This window comes from Schistocerca gregaria, chromosome 10 (assembly GCF_023897955.1).
Source record: "Schistocerca gregaria isolate iqSchGreg1 chromosome 10, iqSchGreg1.2, whole genome shotgun sequence".
Lineage (NCBI taxonomy): Eukaryota > Metazoa > Arthropoda > Insecta > Orthoptera > Acrididae > Schistocerca > Schistocerca gregaria.
In genome coordinates, this window is record NC_064929.1 from 66549346 (window position 1) to 66564068 (window position 14723).

General features: G+C 41.7%; 1 protein-coding gene across 2 annotated transcripts in view; it reads left to right on the plus strand.

Annotated features, from left to right (window-relative positions):
- Positions 1-1008: 1008 nt before the first annotated feature.
- LOC126293270 (multiple epidermal growth factor-like domains protein 11) overlaps positions 1009-14723 on the plus strand; it is a 121700-nt gene continuing 107985 nt past the window's right edge. Inside the window, exon 1 of one of the 2 annotated variants that reach the window (XM_049986392.1) lies at positions 1009-1173. In XM_049986392.1, the coding sequence (XP_049842349.1) occupies positions 1070-1173 (104 nt within the window). In that variant the 5' untranslated portion in view covers positions 1009-1069. The remainder of the gene's footprint in view (positions 1174-14723) is intronic. The other variant, XM_049986393.1, reaches the window with a different exon arrangement.

Genomic DNA, 14723 nt, shown 5'->3' on the forward strand with positions numbered 1-14723 from the left:
TCCCCGATGTTATTCAGTCTGTATATTGAGCAAGCAGTAAAGGAAACAAAAGAAAAATTCGGAGTAGGTATTAAAAACCCATGGAGAAGAAATGTTGAGGTTCGCCGATGACATTGTAATTCTGTCAGAGACAGCAAAGCACTTAGAAGAGCAGTTGAACGGAATGGATAGTGTCTTGAAAGGAGGATATAAGATGAACACCAACAAAAGCAAAACGAGGATAATGGAATGTAGTAGAATTAAGTCGGGTGATGCTGAGGGAATTAGATTAGGAAATGAGACACTTAAAGTAGTAAAGGAGTTATGCTATTTGGGGAGCAAAATAACTGATGATGGTCGAAGTAGAGAGGATATAAAATGTAGACTGGCAATGGCAAGGAAAGCGTTTCTGAAGAAGAGAAATTTGTTAACATCGAGTATAGATTTAAATAACAGGAAGTCGTTTCTGAAGTATTTGTATGGAGTATAGCCATGTATGGAAGTGAAACATGAACGATTAATAGTTTGGACAAGAAGAGAATAGAAGCTTTCGAAATGTGGTGCTACAGAAGAATGGTGAAGATTAGATGGGTAGATCACGTAACTAATGAGGAGGTATTGAATAGGATTGGGGAGAAGTGGAGTTTGTGGCACAACTTGACAAGAAGGGACCGGTTGGTAGGACATGTTCTGAGGCATCAAGGGATCACAAATTTAACATTGGAGGGCAGCGTGGAGGGTAAAAATCGTAGAGGGAGACCAAGAGATGAATACACTAAGCAGATTCAGAAGGATGTAGGTTGCAGTAGGTACTGGGAGATGAAGAAGCTCGCACAGGATAGAGTAACATGGAGAGCTGCATCAAACCAGTCTCAGGACTGAAGGCCACAACAACAACATCTAAGTGTTAAAATTAAAGAGACAGCGCGTGAGAGAGAGCAGAGGCGAGCAGGGAGACTGTGGGAGAGGGAAGTTGTCGCGGCGCGGACGCTGCGCCTAGAGATAGCGCGGGCCGTAGGAAGTTGACTCACGCGCCTGCCGCATCCCCATCTGACCGCCAGCAGTCTAAGCGGGCAAACAGCAGTGCGCCATGGCTGTCGTCCTGGAAACATCTGCCGCGCTGACAGCAGTATTCACGCTCCTACTGGCGACGACTGGCATCGCGGCAAACCACACCTGCACCAGGAAAGTCGCGTATGTACCTGCTGCCGCTGCCAACACCTCTGCTACAACTGTCTATCGTCTTCATCCTGTAACAAAGTGGGTGGATTCTCCCTCCCCCCCTCCCACGTCATATTTTTCCCCTCCCCTCCCCCAAAAATGTTTACTTCTTTGCAATTTGATTTGGTCCATTATAAATGGTTTTTCAAAGCCTGCGGCTGTGAAAACATAAATAAATCTTCTGCTACTAGTCACGATTTTTCTTTATTTACTTTTTGCACGATCCGTTTCAGGAAATGATACCCATTTTCAAGAGCGTTTTGTGTGTGTATTAAGCCATTCCTATTTATGTTGTCAATCTACATCTACATTTATACTCCGCAAGCCACCAAACGGTGTGTGGAGGAGGGCACTTTACGTGCCACTGTCATTACCTTCCAATCGCGTACGGTTCGCGGGAAGAACGACTGTCTGAAAGCCTTCGTGCGAGCTCTAATTTCTCTAATTTTAAATTGGTGATCTCCTCGGGAGGTATAAGTAGGGGAAGCAATATATTCGATACCTCATCCAGAAACGCACCCTCTCGAAACCTGGACAGTAAGCTACACCGCGATTCAGAGCACCTCTCTTGCAGAGTTTGCTAAACATCTCCGTAACGCTATCACGCTTACCAAATAACCCTGTGACGAAACGCACAGCTCTTCTTTGGATCTTCTCCATCTCCTCTGTCAACCCGACCTGGTACGGATCCCACACTGATGAGCAATACTCAAGTATAGGTCGATCGCGTGTTTTGTAAGTCACCTCCTTTGTTGACGGACTACATTTTCTAAGGACTCTCCCAATGAATCTCATCCTGGCACCCGCCTTACCAACAATTAATTTTATATGATCATTCCACTTCAAATCGTTCTGTACGCATAACCCCAGATATTTTACTGAAGTAACTGCTAGCAGTGTTTGTTCCGCTATCATATAATCGTACAATAAAGGATCCATCTTTCTATGTATTCGCAATACAAAACATTTGTCTATATTAAGGGTCAGTTGCCACTCCCTGCACCAAGTGCCTATCCGCTGCAGATCTTCCTGCATTTCGCTGCAATTTTCTAATACTGCAACTAATCTGTATACTACAGAATCATCTCCCGACAATATCTGCTAGGTCATTTACACATATTGTGAAAAGCAATGGTCCCATAAAACTCCCCTGTGGCACGCCAGAGGTTACTTTAACGAGTGTAGAGTCTCTCCATTGAGAACAACATACTATGTTCTGTTTGCTAAAAACTCTTCAATCCCGCCACACAGCTGGTCTGATATTCAGTAGGCTCTTTGTTTATCAGGCGACAGCGCGGAACTGTATCGAACGCCTTCCGGAAGTCAAGGAAATGGCATCTACCTGGGAGCCTGTATCTAATATTTTCTGGGTCTCATGAACAAATAAAGTGAGTTGCGTCTCACACGATCGCTGTTTCCGGAATCTATGTTGATTCCTACAGAGTAGATTCTGGGTTTCCAGTCTGCTTCATTTCGTTGACTTTTTCTGCAACATATAAGAAACACGCGATTTTTTAGTTGGTTATCTATTCTTTTTGGTGAAGTTAGTGGCGAAATTTAGAAGAATTTGTACTTAGAGTTTTCTAATGGTCAATTTGTGCAGAGTTTATTGCGTGAGACTCTGTGAGAAACTGTGTTATATGAAACGCTTTGTTTGCATATTACAACTCATCTTCCTTAACTCATTAATCATGGGAAACATTCAAGAACAGAATGTTAAAATCATGGGGGAACGTGCACTCAAGGCGACGTCTGCCTACGTTGTGCACCGCCAGTGTTTTGTTTTACATGTCCCTGTTGCCATGCGACGTACGTGATTGTTTGTTTACATGTAACATCAGCTGTTCCAGCGATCAGTATGTGCGTTGCCAGCAAACAGGTTACTACGTAGTGTTAATAGCAAAGTCGCCTCGTGCAGTGGCAGTATACATAAATGCAGAGATGGCAGTAGCCCGTTTGAGATATGGATTAGCTGACGGCAATGTCGCTCGCGCTGAACGTTTGTACTGGCAGATTTCCAGGACGAAGGTGCCCCGACAGAAAAACATTTGAAGGCATTGATCTTCGACTTAGAGAACAGGGGGCATTGAAGTCTGATAATCGCTACCGTGAGAGACCTAGAAAGACGAAGACACCGCAACGGGAGCCAGCAATTATGTAACTTGCATTTCTCGCTTTTGTGTTTTCGGTTTCTTCAAAGCCAAGAGAAGAGGTGAAGCGATAGCCGAGAGTAGAGCCTGCGCCTACAGGTATTTTTGATTTCCAAGTGTTAAAAAATATAAGATCGTTTCCCTGTTCCTCGGTAAGAGGAAGGACTAGCTCACTGTTAATGAACGAAGGTAGATGCATGTTATTTTAAAGCGAAATCGGCGGTAGCCATTTTGGTTGTGAGAATAAGTAAAAGGTCAGTATTCCTTGTGTGCGTAGTAGAAAGAACATACTCTACTGGCCATTAAAATTGCTACACCAAGAAGAAATGCAGATGATAAACGGGTATTCATTGGACAAATGTATAATGCTATAAATGACATGTGATTACATTTTCACGCAATTTGGGTGCATACATCCTGAGAAATCAGTACTCAGAACAACCACCTCTGGCCGTAATAACGGCCTTGATACGCCTGGGCATTGAGCGAAACAGAGCTTGGATGGCGTGTACAGCTACAGCTGCCCATGCAGCTTCAACACGATACCACAGTTCATCAAGAGTAGTGACTGGCGTATTGTGACGAGCTAGTTGCTCGCCCACCATTGACCAGACGTTTTCAATTGGTGAGAGATCTGGAGAATGTGCTGGCCAGGGCAGCAGTCGAACGTTTTCTGTATCCAGAATGGCCCGTACAGGACCTGCAACATGCGGCCGTGCATTATCCTGCTGAAATGTAGTAGTGCGAACAAGAGGTGACCGAGACGTGCAACCAATGGCACCCCATACCATCACGCCGCGTGGTACAACAGTATGGGGATGACGCATACACGCTTCCAATGTGCGTTCACCGCGATGTCGCCAAACACGGAAGCGACCATTATGAAGCTGTAACCAGAACCTGGATTCGTCCGAAAAAATGACGTTTTGCCATTCGTGCACCCAGGTTCGTCGTTGAGTACACCATCGCAGGCGCTCCTGTTCGTGATGCAGCGTCAAGGGTAACCGCACCCACGGTCTCCGAGCTGATAGTCCGTGCTGCTGCAAACGTCGTCGAACTGTTCGTGCAGATGGTTGTTGTCTTGCAAACGTCCCTATGTGCTGACTCAGGGATCGAGACGTTGCTGCACGATCCGTTACAGCTATGCGGATAAGATGCCTGTCATCTCGGCTGCTAGTGATACGAGGCCGTTGGGATCCAGCACGGTTTTCCGTATTACCCTCCTGAACCCACCGATTCCATATTCTGCTAACAGTCATTGGATCTCGACCAACGCGGGCAGCAATGTCACGATACGATAAACCGCAATCGCGATAGGCTACATACCGACCTTTATCAAAGTCGGAAACGTGATGGTACGCATTTCTGCTCCTTACACGAGGCATCACAATAACGTTTCACCAGGAAACGCCGGTCAACTGCTGTTTGTGTATGAGAAATCGGTTGGAAAATTTCCTCATGTCAGCACGTTGCAGGTGTCGCCACCGGCGCCAACCTTGTGTGAATGCTCTGAAAAAGCTAATCATTTGCATATCACAGCATCTTCTTCCTGTCGGTTTAATTTCGCGTCTGTAGCACGTCATGTTCATGGTGTAACAATTTTAATGGCCAGTAGTGTAGAAGTATTTCACCTGTGAAAAATTGACTTATTAATCCAAGTAGTACTGTAATATACGTGGTGTTCAAAAAGTCTCTCCGCAGTGCCGTACGATTGTTGGCCTGCCTGGGTTACTTCCCCTCAAGTGGACTCTCCCGACATTCCACTGTTTCGTTTATCTCAGCCAGAGTCAGTAGTATCGTTGGTGTGTGTCGTTACGTGTTGAGGTAAAAGTTTAAGTTTAGTTCCTTTGTTTCGTTTTTGTCAGTGTTAAAATGCTAACCATTAGAACGTGTGTTTTTAGTTGAACAAGTGTTCAAAGCTAGTCGAAAATACACAGTTTCAGTTCGTCAAACATTTAATTCAGTTTTCCCGGAGACAACACTCCCATACCGCTATACTGTGCGAGATTTGATTAACAAATTTCGAAGTACGGGTTCAGCAACCGATGCAGTGGTCCTCCTAGCGTTTTGTCTGACGATAAACGACTCGATATTTCCGATAAAATGTCCACGAGTCCGAACAAATCAGTAAGAAAACTCAGCCAGGAAATCGTCGGAACGACCCACACATCTGTAAGGAAAAATTTAGAACTTCTCCCATACAAAGTGACAGTCGTGCAAGAACTGAAAAATACTGATCACGGCAAGAGACTGCATTATTGTCAATGGTTCAAAAATTTCGTTCAACAAAATGGAAGGGATATTCTGTATGAAACGTTTTCCAATGATGAGGCGTGGTTTCGTTTATCTGGGTACAAGAACTCGCAAAATTCTCGCATGTGGAGTACTGCAAACCCATTGTGTATTCATGAGAAACGACTTCATTCTGTGAAAATAGGAGTTTAGATTGCAACTTCTAGACGTCGGATTGTAGGTCCCATATTTTTGAAAGAAACCATAAATGCACAACGATGTTGTTGTTGTGGTCTTCAGTCCTGAGACTGGTTTGATGCAGCTCTCCATGCTACTCTATCGTGTGCAAGCTTCTTCATCTCCCAGTACTTACTGCAACTTATATCCTTCTGAATCTGCTTAGTGTATTCATCTCTTGGTCTCCCTTTTACAATTTTTACCCTCCACGTTGGCCTCCAATACTAAATTGGTGATCCCTTGATGCCTCAGAACATGTTCTACCAACCGATCCCTTCTTCTAGTCAAGTTGTGCCACAAATTCCTCTTCTCCCCAATTCTATTCAGTACCTCCCCATTAGTTATGTGATCTACCCATCTCATCTTCAGCATTCTTCTGTAGCATCACATTTCGAAAGCTTCTATTCTCTTCCTGTCCAAACTATTAATCGTCCATGTTTCACTTCCATACATGGCTACACTCCATACAAATACTTTCAGAAACGACTTCCTCTCATTTAAATCTATACTCGATGTTAACAAATTTCTCTTCTTCAGAAACGCTTTCCTTGCCATTGCCAGTCTACATTTTATATCCTCTCTACTTCGACCATCATCAGTTATTTTGCTCCCCAAATAGCAAAACTCCTTTACTTTAAGTGTCTCATTTCCTGATCAAATTCCCTCAGCATCACCCGACTGAATTCGACTACATTCCATTATCCTCGTTTTGCTTTTGTTGATGTTCATCTTACACCCTCCTTTCAAGACACTGTCCATTCCGTTCAACTGCTCTTCCAAGTCCTTTGCTGTCTCAGACAGAATTACAATGTCATCGGCGAACCACGAGGTTTTTATTTTTTCTACATGTATTTTAATACCTACACCCAACTTTTCTTTTGTTTCTTTTACTGCTTGCCCAATATACAGATTGAATAGCATCGGGGAAAGGCTACAAACCTCTCTCACTCCCTTCCCAACCACTGCTTCCCTTTCATGTCCCTCGACTCTTATAACTGCCATCTGCTTTCTGTACAAATTGTAAATAGCCTTTCGCTCCCTGTATTTTACCCCTGCCACCTTCAGAATTAGAAAGAGAGTATTCCAGCCAACATTGTCAAAAGCTTTCTCTAAGTCTACAAATGCTAGAAACGTAGGTTTGCCTTTCCTTAATCTTTCTTCTAAGATAAGTCGTAAGGTCAGTATTGCCTCGCGTGTTCCAACATTTCTACGGAATCCAAACTGATCTTCCCCGACGGTGGCTTCTACCAGTTTTTCCGTTCGTCTGTAAAGAATTCGCGTTAGTATTTTGCAGCTGTGACTTATTAAACTGATAGTTCAGTAATTTTCACATCTGTCAACACCTGCTATCTTTGGGATTGGAATTACTATATGCTTCTTGATGTCTGGGCGTATTTCGCTTGTCTCATACATCTTGCTCACCAGATGGTAGAGTTTTGTCAGGACTGGCTCTCCCAAGGCTGTCAGTAGTTGTAATGGAATGTTGTCTACTCCCGGGTCCTTGTTTCGACTCGGGTCTTTTAGTGCTCTGTCAAACTCTTCACGTAGTATCATGTCTCCCATTTCATCTTCATCTACATCCTCTTCCATTTCCATAATATTGTCCTCAAGTACATCGCCCTTGTATATACCCTCTATATACTCCTTCCACCTTCCTGCTTTCCCTTCTTTGCTTAGAACTGGGTTTCCATCTGAGCTCTTGATATTCATACAAGTGGTTCTTTTTTCTCCAAAGGTTTCTTTAATTTTCCTGTAGGCGGTATCTATCTTACCCCTAGTGAGATAAGCCTCTACATCCTTAAATTTGTCCTCTAGCCATCCTTGCTTAGCCATTTTGCACTTCCTGTCGATCTCATTTTTGAGACGCTTGTATTCCTTTTTGCCTACTTCATTTACTGCATTTTTATATTTTTTCCTTCAATTAAATTCAGTATTTCTTTTGTCACCCGAGTATTTCTACTAGCCTTCGTCTTTTTACCTACTTGATCCTCTGCTGCCTTCACTACTTCATCCCTCAAAACTACCCATTGTTCTTCTAATGTATTTCTTTCCCCCATTCCTGTCAATTGTTCCCTTATGCTCTCCCTGAAACTCTGCACAACGTCTTGTTCTTTCAGTTTATCCAGGTCCCATCTCCTTAAATTCCCACCTTTTTGCAGTTTCTTCAGTTTTAATGTACATTTCACAACCAATAGGTTGTGGTCAGAGTCTACATCTGCCCCTGGAAATGTCTTACAATTTATAACCTGGTTCCTAAATCTCTGTCTTACCATTATATAATCTATCTAAAACCTTTTAGTGTCTCCAGGGTTCTTCCATGTATACAACCTTCTTTCATGACTCTTGAACCAAATGTTAGCTATGATTAAGTTACACTCTGTGCAAAATTCAACCAGGCGGCTTCCTCTTTCATTTCTTAGCCCCAATCCATATTCACCTACTACGTTTCCTTCTCTTCCTTCTCCTACTGTCGAATTGCAGTCGCCCATGACTATTAAATTTTCATCTCCCTTCACTATCTGAATAATTTCTTTTATTTCATCATACACTTCTTCAATTTCTTCGTCATCTGCAGACCTAGTTGGCATATAAACTTGTACTACTGTAGTAGGTGTGGGCTTCGTTTCTATCTTGGCCACAATAATGGGTTCACTATGCCGTTTGTAGTAGCTTACTTGTACTCCTATTTTTTTATTCATTATTAAACCTACTCCTGCATTTCCTCTATTTGATTTTGTATTTATAACCATGTATTCACCTGACCAAAAGTCTTGTTCGTCCTGCCACCGAACTTCACTAATTCCCACTATATATAACTTTACCCTATCCATTTCCCTTTTTAAATTTTCTAACCTAAGATATCTGACATTCCACGCTCCGATTTGTAGAACGCCAGTTTTCTTTCTCCTGATAACGACGTCCTCCTGAGTAGTCCCCGCTCGGAGATCCGAATGGGGGACTATTTTACCTCCGGAATATTTTACCCAAGAGGACGCCATCATCATTTAATCATGCAGTAACGCTGCATGCCCTCTGGAAAAATTACGGCTGTAGTTTCCCCTTGCTTTCAGCCGTTCGAAGTACCAGCACAGCAAGGCCGTTTTGGTTAGTGTTACAAGGCCAGATCAGTCAATCATCCAGACTGTTGCCCCTGCAACTACTGAAAAGGCTGCTGCCCCTCTTCAGGAACCACACGTTTCTGGCCTCTCAGCAGATACCCCTCTGTTGCGGTTGCACCTACGGTACGGCTATCTGTGTCGTTGAGGCACGCAAGCCTCTCAACCTACGGCAAGGTCCATGGTTCATGGGTGGCGCACAACGATATTGCAGTGATATTCTGTACCCATTCATAGGAGAACGTAAGTTAAGAGAAATACTGAACCGTTATTTCCAACAAGATGGTGCAACCGCGCATATAGCTCACGTTTCAATGTCACTGCTTTCCTCTGTTTTTGGTGATCGCATAATTTCACAGGGACTTCGGCCTCCACGATCGCCTTACCTAACACCACCTGACTTCTTCTTCTGGGGTGCAGCGAAAGCAACTGTCTATAAAAACCGTCCAGAATCCATTGATGAATTGAAAACTGCAATATCAACTTTCACTGCTTCTCTTACGGAAGAAATGTTACAGCTTGTGTTTGGAAACACGATTAGACGAATTGAACTGTATATTCAACAACAGGGGGTAACACTTTCAATATTTAATGTGAGAATTTGTAAGTAAAAATGAATATTCAATAAATTAATAACTTGTATTTCACTGAGTTTCATTTCAGTATATTCACTGCGGCATACGGCACGCGCAACCAACAAACATGCGGCACTGCGGAAAGACTTTTTGAACACCCCGTATGAAAATCCAAGAGGCCACCTGTGTTATTACGAAGATCCGATTACAAAATGAATGATGGACACGTCAAGATTTTGTAGGTGGATACGGCGATCGGTCGTATTATTATTAATTGCTAGGCATAAATCTGTAACAAGAGAAAGACTATTTCGTTTATGTGGAACTAATGTGAAAAGATTCTTTACCTGTTTACAGGCATTGCTCAACTTATTGTGCTTGTCCGACACACCGAAAAATTAATCTCATTTTTTTCATATATCTAAACATTTATTATTTTTTATTATATTATACAATTCTTCATGCAATTGGCGACGACCGTTGTGTTAATACAAGACGTGTAGCTGCAACACTGAACGCTGACCACGTGAATGTCTGGCGACTGTTAAACGAGAACCAGTTATATCCGTACCATTTACAGCATGTGCAGGCACGATTAGCAGCTGATTTTCCTGCACGAGCACTCTTCTGTGAATGACTTATTCAACAAAGTCTCAACCCTAATTTTAGTGCAACAGTACGGTTCACAAATTCTAGTATTCGATTCCACACGTCGGCTTTGAGTGATGACGTCACATCTGAGGCAAAGATGCCACGTCGAGGCAATCTGTGAAAGCAACGGATCAATCGTAAACAGGCGAATACATCGCACCATTACACTCACATTGTACGCGATTGCTGACTTAGTCACAAATTATATCGAAACAACTTGAAGATAACGAAAATAATAGCAAGAATGAAAAACCAATATTCATGTCTAATATAAATTATGATCGTAATTTATGCGAGTAGGGAAGCACGGAAAATCTTTAAATTGCATTTCAGTATAGCGCATGATGAAGTCGTAATATTATGAAATAGCGTTAATTTTTAATATCTATTATTAAATTCAACGGGGGAAGGGGAGATTTTTCGCGGGAAAAAACTATATGTAACAGAACAACGGGAAAATGAAATTAATTACAACATACATGAAACAACAGTATGGAGTTTGGAGAAGCACACACACAAAATCCTAAAAGGAAAACACGGACACACGTAACGAAAATTCGCAAACAGTAACAAATACTGGAATCGGTAACTTGAATTGGCCTGATCAGGAGTTCAGTTCTAGTTAGGAGTTCAGTTCTGGTTACCGATACTAAGCATCCGTTGGGTGATAATTTTAAACGTTTCTGCGCCAAATGTGTGGAGCAGGTTATTGTAGAGTTTCTGGAGCTCTTCTTGATTTCTTAATTACTGTGAAGAAGCAACAAATATTTTCGATACCGAATCCAACCTTTTCTCTTGGTCACAGTATTTAAGAGAGTAATACCAAATGTAAAGATCCCGTGCTCAATTTTCCTGCGAAAAGGTCTAAATAACGATCTGTGGATTTACTGGAATCGGTGAGTAGAATTAACCGACATAGCGTAACGAAGGAATCCAGAGAAACAGCTTTATCACTCACTACTGCAATCTGTGACAAACAATGTGACATCATGCAATTGGACAAAGCCGATAGGTGGAATCGGACACCAGAATTGATCCTCGGCATATATGGACAGACATCAACCCTTACGCAACTGTTGTAGCAAGTCATCAACAAAGATTTGCTGGATTTGCTGTCAGTGTTTGGGCCGGAATGAGATTTGACTCTGCAGCGGAGTGTGCGCTGATATGAAACTTCCTGGGAGATTAAAACTGTGTGCCGGATCGAGACTCGAATTCGGGCATAATTGAAGCTGTGAGGACGGGTAGCACTTGCCCGCGAAAGGCAAAGGTCCCGAATTCGAGTCTCGGTCCGGCACACACTTTTAATCTTCCAGGAAGTTTCATTGTTGGTGACTGGTAGGGCCTCACTTTCTTCCAACCAGGCTCAATGGACAAAGTTATCATAGTTTTAGGAGAGAATGTTCCACCTGATCTGTTGGTAGGCATGCCGTTAGCTGTGCGACAAAACATATACTTTATGCACGGTGGAGCACCTCCGTTTAGATTTAATGTCCATCGGCTTCTGAATAACAGATCTGGTGACGAACGGAAAGGTAGAGATGGGCCAATTCCCTGGCGTCCACGCTCTCCGGACCTAAACCCACTGGACTTTTATTTGTGGTGGCATTTTAAAGCTTTTGCGTATGGAATCCCAGTACAAGATGTTGAGTCTCCATGCCCGTATTATGGAAGGCTGTGAAACCACACGCAATGCTCCACGTATACATCAGTGCATCTGAGATTTATTAAGACAAGGGGTTGATGCATGTATCAATGCCCGCAAAGGGCATGCTGAAGATCTCCTGTGGGAGAGTTGCATGTGATATGCTGGTGTGTTTCGTTCGAGCGTCTTTGCCATTGTCAATGAGATGAAGGAAATGTACCAGAAATCTTGAATATTACTTCAGGATTTGACTCTATCATCCAGTACATTTATTTACAGTCCGCTTGAAATTACTTGATAGTTGACGTCTGTCACTTGGCACTGCAGTGTTGCCACATCCGCTACTGCTTTATTAAATTCCACAAGTAAACAACGTCTCACTTCACAAGCGCTGCTGCCGCTGCCGTCGGGTACGGCGGGAACGCGATATACTCTGTCCACAGCTAATTTAAATGACCAGTATCTGAAATACGGCAGACAACGCGTTTTGTAGTCCTGAATTTACACTCATATCCTAACCTAACCATCGCGTCTTTATCTGCAGTGTATCCGAGAAAACGGGTGTCAGGAATTAGCGTCAGAACTATTGATCACGCTCGCTTTCTTCACGGCTTCTAAGGCAGACCTATACACACACACACACACACACACACACTCACACACACACACACACACACACACACACACACACACACACACACACACACATATATATATATATATATATATATATATATATATATATATATATATATATATCAGTTTCAGCACTAAAAGTGAGTTGTAATTTATCGATTTTGCTACGCGAGTTAACTCTATACCAACCGAAGAGTTGGAACTCATTTACAGCTTACAGGTGACACAAGCAGATTCCAGAAGAAAGAAGAATGATAGGAAGAGAAACAACAAATAAAAGAGTCAATACTATGATGAAAATGATGCAACAAAAGATTAATAATGAAAATTAGATTGATACCAATTATTTGAAAATAATAATAATCAGAGTTATTTAGGTGAAGATATAAAAAAGAAAAGAAAATATATTATCACCTGCGATTATTTGAACCCGCATTCTTTTACACTGTTGTCTATGATTTTACCACTGCACTACCGAACACCACGAGATTATCCAGTTGCAAACATCATTTTTCTGCCTTCAAAAAGATCGGTTTTACACCAAGCTTACCTTCTGTAGGCCGATCTCTGTGATGACAGTTGAGTATGTGAAGCCGAATCATCTCTTGTGCGAAAGAATCCAGCAGTCATTGGTTAGAGGTATGTTCGAGAAATGCGCATATTTCGTCACTATGTCGTGTGTGTGTGTGTGTTTTTCCGAAATGCGAAATACAAGGGCTGGCCGAGGATTCGGGATCCAAACGCAACATGAAAGTTACTTGACCGTCTATTGTGGCAGTTTGGGAACGGCGTGACGTTGAGCGGGCTGATTGGAGGAAGACACTTCCAACATGAGAAGTGTCAACTACCAAATAATTTTAATCAGCCTGATAACGACATGATTATTAGAATGGATGCACCGGATAGCTGCTTATAGTAAGTAATCTTTATTTACCACAGACTATTTCGGCTTCATCGCCATTTTTAAGTACCTGCAATTACAATTTAGGTGAGAACAGGTATCGATGCCACTGTCATTTATATTAAAGAACTGTGTTGTACTCACGTGTAGATTGATGTGACGTCCATATTACGTAGCTAGTGGACTGTTTTGTAACTGTCACCGCTTTAATAAGATGGTAAATGATGTCAATATATTGAAACTAAAATTTTAATTACGACGGGACAGCAGTTTGACAATTCCACTCTTACGACGTTGTATGCTTACAAAGATCATGCAGGTGGGCAGCGATATTATTTTATTAACTAAAATTTGTTACGAGAGTGTCTTTGGTGGCATATGATACTTCCGATTCACTCGTTTTCGTGTTCTAAATGTTAAATAATGTGTTTGAAGTAGTACTTGTGCCTGAATTCTGTGTGTTCGTTTAAAATTTCTTGTGGATATTTTTTCGTGTATATGCAGATTTCCAATTATCCAAGAATGTTCATTGAAAAATCTTTTGGTATTCTGTTCAGAATCTGTAGTGCATTTTCGATAATACCAGAAGAGTGATTTTGAGTTTTCAAGTGCAGAAAGAAGCGCGACTTATGATATTCGCTCTCTAATGTGTTCTTCATATTTCACGTGAAAATTCTTCTTGTTTGGCCAATGTAAAAGCTATTACAGCTGCCTGAAGTGATTTTATATATGCCTGGGTCATCATATTTCGATGTTGTTGTGGTAGCGGAACGTAATTTTATTGGAAGATTGTTAATGGTTCGAAAGGGTAGTTGAATGTTTGTGGCTTTAAACAATGCGTTAATTCTGATGGAGATTTTTTATTTTCTGTGTCATTGATGTTTCTCGAGTTAGGCATATCTTGCTATGCATTATGTTCTGGTTTGGTGTTTAACATTTGTAGTATAATTTTGCCATTATGTTGGCGTCAAAATCATTTGTATAGGCTATATAACGAAGTGTGTTAAATTATTTTTGAAATGTTAGCTTTTATCATGATAGGTTATTTCATCTATTGAACACTGAATGGAAAAGTGATAGTTTATGAGCCATTGTATGACAGGAATTGGCATTTATAATACTGTCAGACTGTTGTTAATTAGAAGCCATTAGTGTAATTAGTACCTAAAAACAGTGCTTATTGCAAGATACGTTATCATTGTTCACACGTAATCTTCTGTCAAGTTACTAAGTTTAGGGTAGATTAGAGGAAAAACACACACAAATAATTGCAGCATTTAAAACATTGGTACTGAAATAAAATACCGTATTTAGGCAAATAAGACGGCAGAATTTAATATCAGTTACTGTTTTTATCTAAAAGGCCACGTTTAGAAGGAT